This window comes from Notothenia coriiceps, unplaced genomic scaffold (genome assembly GCF_000735185.1).
Source record: "Notothenia coriiceps isolate Sejong01 unplaced genomic scaffold, NC01 NC01_scaffold00000339, whole genome shotgun sequence".
NCBI classification, from domain to species: domain Eukaryota; kingdom Metazoa; phylum Chordata; class Actinopteri; order Perciformes; family Nototheniidae; genus Notothenia; species Notothenia coriiceps.
Window position 1 is genome coordinate 16,275,806 of NW_011333040.1, and position 9,352 is coordinate 16,285,157.

At 39.6% G+C, this 9,352-nt stretch overlaps 1 protein-coding gene across 1 annotated transcript; it reads left to right on the forward strand.

The window, feature by feature from the left end:
- The first annotated feature begins 1,262 nt into the window (after positions 1–1,262).
- On the forward strand, positions 1,263–6,143 carry LOC104951628 (tubulin-specific chaperone D-like). Its single transcript, XM_010778341.1, has 8 exons — positions 1,263–1,809; positions 1,900–1,950; positions 2,034–2,131; positions 2,348–2,449; positions 2,591–2,737; positions 3,767–3,822; positions 5,149–5,281; positions 6,075–6,143. Exons 1-8 carry the CDS (start codon positions 1,632–1,634, stop codon positions 6,141–6,143), a joined length of 834 nt encoding a protein of 277 aa, XP_010776643.1. The 5' UTR covers positions 1,263–1,631.
- The last annotated feature ends 3,209 nt before the right edge of the window (positions 6,144–9,352 follow it).

Below are 9,352 nucleotides of genomic sequence, written 5' to 3' on the forward strand. Positions count from 1 at the left end.
TGGTCGAAGACTGGCTTGAACTATAGCCATCTTGTTTCATGCAAAAAGACCCAAAATGTAAACACGGAGATACGGTGATATAAAGTCAATAGAAAGTTATTTCAAAAGTATGAATAAATGAGGTCACATATTTTTAATATCTTCGCCGGATTTTATCATTTACGAAACGAAAAACTGGAAAACTGTGAGATTCTGCTCCAATCAGGAGTATTACCAGGGAGGGGGTGAGGTGAATCAGGTAAACGGTGATACGAAAAGAGACGAACAGAGACGAAGAGGGACGGGCGGGAAACCGAAGAGAGACCGCGGGGAAAATGGAAGAAGAGACGAAAGATATACGAAGACAGGCGGCGGGAGACAAAGAGAGACGGCGGGAGACTGCGATTGAAGTAAAGTGACAGACAAACATTGAGAATTTAGATATAGATAGATAGATTTAGAGTTTTGAAGATTCAACTTTGATGAAGAGAACTCTGAACGTGAGTCAAGCTATGAGCTTGTTTTTTGACATGGAGGAGGAGGAGGAGCCTGTGATGTTGCCCTCTGTGTCGTAGTTGACAGAAACTGCTTTGAAGCGTGGCACAGATAAAGACAGAAAAAACAGATTTTTGTACATAATGTGTATATAGGCCTATATATATATTTGTATTATATTTATAATAACACTTTTGCCTTATCAGAATGAAATCCCATGTACATTATTTAAGCTTTTAAATGTTTTGTTGTGCCTACTGTTGACAGAACTTGAGAAATTAGGAAAAAAAGCCTATGGATACACCTGTTATTTGTTCATAAAATTTGTATATAGGTTCATGCTACCTCAATAAAACTTTCACATTATCATAGTGACATCCCATGTATATATTTCCAGCTTTCAAATGGTTTCGTTGTGTACGTTTGTGTTACCTATATGAAAAATAATATCATTTTCAAAATCTGTTTTTACGTTTTTTTGTGATTTTGGGTCCAAAATGTTCACATAGTGTCTCAAAATGAAATAAATAACTATCAGGTTATATAGGTAAGGTTGTCCTTAAAAAAAAAGATACCAAACATTGACATGCCAAAAATGTCTTAATGGGGTTTAGTAAGACAAATCAGAAGTATGCGAAAACGGCCAAGTCAGCCCAGGACTCCAAAGGGTTAAAACGTTTCCCCCTTATAACACGGCTTGGCGACCGGCTGTATCAAAGGAAAAGTAATACACTTCCTCAAGAAGACCACAAAGGGCAAGAACAATGACGTTTCTACACCGATGAGAGGCAGCAATACACCAACGTGTGTCTACTCTGCCGGAAATAAACCAAAGAAGAAGCATTTCTGGGGCGGGGCGCGAGTTTGACTCCGTACATCACAACAGAAGAGCTGAAGACTAATGACTGGGTTTAGTTTAAAGCTATTAAATTCATTTTTTGTGTAGTCTTTTTTCACGCCATTACTGGCTATCCAAGTCCGTGTCGTAGCTATTTGAGTTCAATACATTACATCGTTTCTCAAGCAATTGTGTTTGTTTTTGTTACGTTTGCTTGTGTTGAATGCTAATAGTAGCTAGCTAAGTGTGTCAGAACCATAGGTTAGAACCGTTATAACGCTAACTTTAGCCTCTGCATCAACGTGAGAACTCTGACAGGATGGCCTCATCGGAGACAGACAGTGGGTGTCCCGGTGTTGAAGAAGGAGAGTCTTTTGTAAAACTGTGCGTGTTGGAGGGCTTCAGTGAGAGCAGCGAGACCAAAGCTCTCATTGCCAGCCTGCCTGAGGTCCACGGGGACAGGGTGACAAGCGAGCGCGCCACAGAGAAGTTCTTAGGTGAGACAGGCATCCACAGACAACATGAAGCACAGCATGTCATTTTAACCGTGGCTTGTTTGCAATTCATCATACTGTTTCCTCCTTCAGTGACAATGGACAGATACCAAGAGCAGCCTCATCTCCTGGACCCTCACTTGGGTAACGTGCACTGTGATGACAGCACACACACAATTTATATAGAAGAATATGTTTATGATAACACATTTCAAACTTGGTTTCAGAATGGATGGTTAACATGATGCTGGAGTTTGTGAGGAGTGATACGTCCCCGCCTTCATTAGTTCATTTGAGTTTCAAGTTTCTCTACATCATCTGTAAGGTCAGTCTAACACAGTGTTCACATTGGCGGTGTCTTCACTACTATGTCAATGAAAACCCACCAGACTGCACTAAAGAGAATAATATAAACAGAATTGTGTTTATTGTTTGAATTAAAAGGCTGAATTGTGTCATTTGTTTGCAAAATCTGCTATCAGAAATGGTTTTATATATATGACATTCATGGCAATTGCGTAATGTATTGTTTTCTTGGCAGGTCAGAGGCTATAAAATCTTCATGCAGCTTTTGCCCCATGAAGTGGCAGATGTCCATCCAGTACTGGACCTGCTGTCCAGGCAGGATCCCAAAGACACTGGGGTAACACTGATATTATTTCTCTTGGGGAATTTTACAACCACACCTCTCTGCATTGACCTCCTATTTGGTTGAATGTATAATCTTTTTGTTGTTGGCTTTATCAACTATTTAACATTAGTGTGTTTTCCATACTTTTTTCAGACTTGGGAAACTCGCTACATGTTGTTGTTGTGGCTTTCCATGACCTGCCTCATACCCTTTGACCTTTGTCGTCTGGATGGTCACCTGGATTCAGACGGCGGCAAGGCCAAAGAGTCCACCATGGACCGTATTCTAGCTATTGCAAAGGCAAGTAAAGTATAGCAAATGATTTTGGTGTTTAGCAGTTTTTTCTAAGAGATATAGATCTGTATCAGTGTGCAATATCAGGGCGTACCTCAATGTGGGCGGAGCTCTACGTTTGACTCAGTCACCCTTGTTGGGGCTCACCCCAAATTGCAAACTTAACCAAAGGCACCATCTGCTGGCGATGCGTGCAACACATTCACACACGCCATTACGGCACAAAGGTATCATATTATACATTATATTATTATAACATCAACAACTAGCTAGTGTGCTGGACTGGCCATCTGGCATACCGGGCACTTTCACGGTGGGCAGACACAACTTAAAGACGCCCGTTCAGGTAGACCTGCCAATTGTTTTCATATTTTTTGTTAATTTATGCTGGCCTGTCCAAATCACATAATCTGTCACCTCCCCTTTGGGCTCCGTGCGTCATCATTAAATTGTGCATCGACAAAAAGTTTGAGTGAGAAATCAAGAAGTCAAAGCGTAAAGGAGGCGCAGAGAAACTGCGGGCGAAGAAAAAGACGGCCCTTCAGGCAGATGCTGCCGATTGTGTAAAAATGACAGACATGTTTGCTGCAGGTGCAGGGCCATCTACAGCTGGACGCTGTTGGTGGTGAGGAGAATGAGAATAGGTAGAGAGAGAGAGAGAGAGAGAGAGAGTAAGCTGAAGTTAAGAAAATAGGTTGGCCACCTGGCTCAACAACATGTTGTGAGAGGTGACGAGGTTATGATACTCTATCATTTGGGACCCCATTAATATCCCTTGATGAAGCACTTTCTAATAAGACAAATCTTAAAATACAATCATTTGGTAACAGCTAGTAAGCTGGCTCTTTAGGGTTTTTCCTTATGAGCTAAAAGCTAGTATTTAATACAAAATGATGAAAATAAACAAAGTAAATCTTTCAAGAAGATCTACATCTCTGTGAGTGATGATGCTGTTGCGATTGTGATGTGGCGGATCTAGTGTTAAGAATGTTATCATCTTGTGCAGTCATGTTTTCATACCGTATTCTTTTCCAGTCCTATCTCCTGGTCTCTGACAGCTCCAGAGATGCAGCGTGTGTACTAGTATCAAAGTAAGTGCTCAACCCCCTCCTATTAACCATAACCTTGTATTTAGATTTTGTGGTTTTATTCAAATTTGTATTACCTTTGAACAAATTGAATAATAATGCTCCTTACAAAAGAAAAGTTCAAGTCTTTCAATTCAGCAGTTTTTTGTTGTTGTTTAAAAGTCACATTTATTTTCAATAGCTTCCATGTCATGTGGCCCAATGACTCCTCAATGCAGCATTGTGTTATTATTACTACACAAGAGTGGGACACACCTCTTTGATATGATTTTAGACCACCTTCTATTTTACACATATTTCTTTGTAAAAAAATCTGCAGTTTGTCATGAAAACTGTTGGATTTAAAAAAAAAAAAAATCAATATACATACGTGGCCAAATACATATGATGTAATTTTTCCACGGGGCGAAGATGGTCAATGTATTAAACAGGTGAATGCTTTCAGCAGTCCTTACTACATACAAAAGCTAGTATACTGCGCAGGCCAATATTTAGTTAAAAATGATATATTATGCCACTGTTTAGGTCATTTTGAATGTTGGGTTTATAATAGAATATGTCTACATGCTGCAATGTTCAAAAAAGCCTTAATTATTCTAATACTATCTGCCTGAATATAGTTGTCTCTTTAAGGCCCTCTCAGTGAAACAAATGACAACAAACCAGTGTTATCAAGTGTGGAGAAAGAAACTGATCACACAGAACTTTGGGTGTATTTCACGACAAAGTCCTTGTAAACTCATAATCATGTACAAATAGCAAATAAGTGTCACAGGATAGACTTCGGACTGCAAGAGAACTGCATCAGTGTCACTAATGTCTCAGTCATTGTGTCTGTGAATCCAGACGGCTGTAAGTAACTGACTAACCCTCTCCTGCTGGCAGCTCTTACACGTATTACATATCATTTAGTCTTGGACAACAAAGAAACTGAGCAGGTTTTCTTAGACTTGTTGTGTGATGAGAGTCTTCAACTCAGATAAATGGATGTAGCCATCCACCTCCATGTTTTTTCTTTTACTTCATGTTTACAATTGCCATGAAGTGTACATAAACCAAAAGCTTTTAAAAAAAAATAATTGTTGCATACATGGTGAACATACACAATGTCTTCTGTGTGTCTATTAGGAAAGCCTGTGTCAACCATGACCAAAAACTGGTGTTATTATTAAAAAAAGAAAAGGTACAATATAGAGTTATTAGGTCATTAACTGTAATTAGTTTTCCAGTCAATAGAGGGCATTGTTGTTCTTTCCTCGTCTTCACTGGTGTCTGCATTTGTTTACCCACAAGAGACCTTTTTTTTGTCTTATGTACGTGACTGTACAGGTTCATCACACGCCCTGATGTCAAAATGAAGCGCCTTGGAGACTTTTTGGACTATAGCCTGACCACCATAACCCAAACGAATGACCTGTCACCGTTAGACGTTGGGATGCTGGATGGTGCCCTGCAGTCTCTGGTAAACACACACACTCCCCTATCCCACTCAAACCTGCATGTATTCATGACTGCCTGTGTGTGTATAAAAAGCCAGTGTAATCTGTGTTCACCACTGTATTAAAGCCTGCAGGTGATAGTTTACAAGAGCTGACATGACTGGTATGCCTCACACAATGCCTCATGTGGTTTTGGCAGGTGTGTAATGCACCTGCTGCGTGTGTGTGATCTGCTTTTTCAAGTCACCTGCGTCAGTTGTATCCGCTGCTTTAAGCTAAACGGTTCTTTATCAAATGACAACAACATTGAGGGGACTTTGAACGGAAAACTTTGAATGAACCCCTTTTCCACTGGAAGACTCTTAGATACACCTGTTCTCACTATAACTCTTTATCAATCACTTCCTGTCAACTTAGGTAAATTTATGCAGCCCTCAAGCAAGAACATTACATTCGTATTCTTGGCACATAAACTTGCATGACATGTTTTAGAAAGAGTGTGTTTGTAGTTACTCTGTGATGTGAACCTGCTCCCTGCCTATGTGGTGCTTAGGGCGTTTAAAACTGGCAGGTGTGTTCGGTCAACAAGCTTCGGGACCCTTGCTTGTTTGTTTGTGTTTGTAGATTCAGCGTAAAGTGACATTCTAAAAAAATAAAATAACTTGCACGCATTGGTTTTTGAGATAATAATAATAATAATAATGTGTGTTTTTTCAGTGCAACAATCATTGCGTGATGCTGCAAGTGTTAGTCCAATCATGATTCCCCTTCAGTATATCTGGATTTGATTTGGTCATCTTTGTATTGTCCACCTAGGGGAAGCTTTTCAAACATGGAAAAAGAGATGACCTCCTGCAGTATGGTAGGTTTTCTTTCCCCTGTTAATACATTCAGCAAGTAATGAATTCTGAACTGAGTTATTGAAGCATTGTTGCATTTGTAGCTTTTGGTCAGTTTTGCTTGTGGTAACATCATTATTTGTTGTTACAGATCATTATCTAAATGTCCTTTGCCAAAGGGGTGATATTTGAATGCAGGATAAGTTCATTTTAGTATGAAAACAGAGCATTTCCATACATAATATATAAGCTTTCCAATGCATATTTCTAACTCTTAGGTAGAGACTGTTCAGTCATAGCTGACATGCGAACCTGGTCAAAAGCAGTTGGGTTGTTAAGTTACCTGGAAATAGGTGGTAACATTCAAAATGTTGTCAAAATCACAACATAGCCTCCTACAACTTATATCATCGCCGAAGTCACAATACTTGTTAAAGGGAACTGTGTGTCTTAAGAAAAACAGTCTTTGTTTGGTACAAATCCTCTCAAAAATCATAATGTCAAAATGATTTGCAAATCTTTTACCAAATGCAACTTCAAGCAATTTGATGTCTTTACAAATTCTTCTGTCCTACCTGTGATAAAAAACACTGTTAATATGAATAATTCAGAGTTGTCAGCATAATGACATGAGTCACATTCATCTGTTTTTGCCTCTAGCGGGATCATACTTGCCAACCTTGAGACCTCAGAAATCGAGAGCATTTCAAAACCACCGCGGGGGGGTGGGGTGCTAGTGGATCGCTTATTGTAGTTGTAAGTGCACTGTCTTGATGGAGCATACTGTATGTGTGGGCTGGACCTGTATTTCACAGGAAAGGAGTGGGCAGAGGGTAGAGTTGTCGATTCTTGTTCAGTTTTCTGTGACTATCTGCCTGCCTCACCCTCTCAGACTTTCAGTTGCGCGTGCTACTTAAGAGACGCGCTACCATGGAAACCAAACAATGGTGTAGCTGTATTGAAGTCCGAGTGGAAACAGTAACATTTGGAGCGTTCTGTTAGAATAAAACAGGTTGTGACTCACCAATCTGATTTAGTCAGAAATCGGGGGAAATGCGGGATAAATATGATCCCGGGAGGAAATCGGGAGTCTCCCGCGAAAATCGGGAGGGTTAGCAAGTATGTCACATACACACGCACTTTTTGCCACCCCCACTTCTGAAATGAATCCGGCGCCGCTGGTTCTCAGGCAATGTCCAACTCAAGATGCCCTCTTCTTTTTTGTAATATTTTATTTATAGTTTTCATGTTTATGTAACAGTTAAACATGACAACAAAAAAAAAACATGTAGCATAAAAACGCAAAGCATCCCCCCCTCCCCCCAAAATAACAAAACAAAGACAAACAAAAACAAACAAAAGTCAGTGCATAAATCAAAACACAACGAGATACTACACATACACAGTGCTACTGTATATCCAGAGGCCTGTTGGTTCATCAGATGATATACCTATGGTGGTGATGCATCTATAAACTCTAAATGAGGCTGCCAGATCCTCAGAAAGGTGTTATATCCTTTTCTAAGACTATATGTGATCTTTTCAAGAGGAATACAACTGTTCATTTCTAAAGACCATCTATCAATGAGGAGAGGAGAGTCAGATTTCCATGTTACTGTTATGCATTTCCTAGCCACACATAAAGCAATTTCAATAAATGTAATTTGGGATTTAGTTAAATATCTATTGAGACTTGTGAAATCGCCCAGCAAGCAAAGCTCAGGATCTAAAGGGAAGGTAGATCCTGTGATCTCGGTTAAGGTCTCACAACAATCTTACCAAAAGGGCCTCACTTTTGTGAATAGCCAGGTGCAGTGTAGGAAGAAGCCGACCTCAATACCACACCTGAAGCACATCTCTGACAGCTCGGGCTTGGATCTATGTAGTTTCTGTGGGGTGAGGTACAGTTGATGGAGGAAATTATAGTGAACCAGTCTGTACCTGGCATTAATAGTAGCTGACAAACTGTCGAAAATATACATAAATCTGACCAGAGCTGTTCATCAATTGCTACATCCAGATCTGACTCCCATCTCGCTCTAGATTTGTGTAAACCTGGCTTTGGGCCCTCATTCAGCAGTAAAGAGTACATTTTAGAAATACCTTTGTATACATTTCCCTCATGAAGCAGTTTCTCCACATCAGTCAACACGGGTAAAGTCATCCCAGTTCCCAGGTTGGCTCTAAGACAGGATCTTAACTGAAGATAGCAGAAGAAGGTCTGGTTGGACAAGTCATATTTCCTCTTTAATTGTTCAAAGGACACGAGGAGTCTTTTTTTGTAGCAATCTTCTAATCTTCCAAAACCTATAAAGCTCCCAGCAGCATAAATGATATGTTAAGTTGTTAAGCATGAGAATCAGTAAAACCTTGCAATCCTTTTTTTATCTGGACATGCAAGGGTGACAACTTTTACGTTGACAATGTTTAATTAAATTGTTAATGTCAAGACATTTGATGAGTGTAATTAACTTTACATTGTCAACGTAAAAGTTGTCACCCTTGCATGTCCAGATAAAAAAAGGANATCAGACAAATCATAAAATTAATCTCCTGGCAGATGATGTACTTTTGTACTTGACAGACCCTGGTAACTCCCTCACCAAATTACAGACCCTGCTAAATGCTTATGGTGTTATGTCAGGATATAAGGTAAACCAAGAGAAAAGTGAAATCATTCCACTAACTAACTTTGATTACACTGAGTATCAACGTACAAGCCCATTTAAGTGGGTTAATAATATAAAATATCTTGGGATAACTATAGATAATGACCTTACAAATATATACAAACTGAACTACCTCCCATTGCTCAGTAGAATTGAAAGTGATCTACAAAGGTGGATGAGTTTACCCATTACTCTAATTGGTAGAGTTAACTGTGTGAAAATGAATATACTGTACTACCAAGGCTACAGTATCTTTTCCGGTCCTTACCCATTCAACTGCCTCAAACTTTTTTTAAAACCCTCAATAAACATGTTAGACAGTTTATATGGAACTGTAAGGTGGCCAGGGTATCTAAGGAGAAATTAGTGTGGGATTACAGATCAGGGGGCCTTCGATTACCATGTTTTTAAAAGTATTATTTGGCGGCTCAAATGCAATTTGTTTCAACCTTTTTTGAGGGCGATGGTGCCCCATCCTGGATACAAATTGGATTGCACGCCCTGAAAGAAAAAGTGTTCAGCGATTTTATTTATAAATGGAACCCCAGGACTATATCCAAGAAGACAGACAACCCTATTTTAAGGC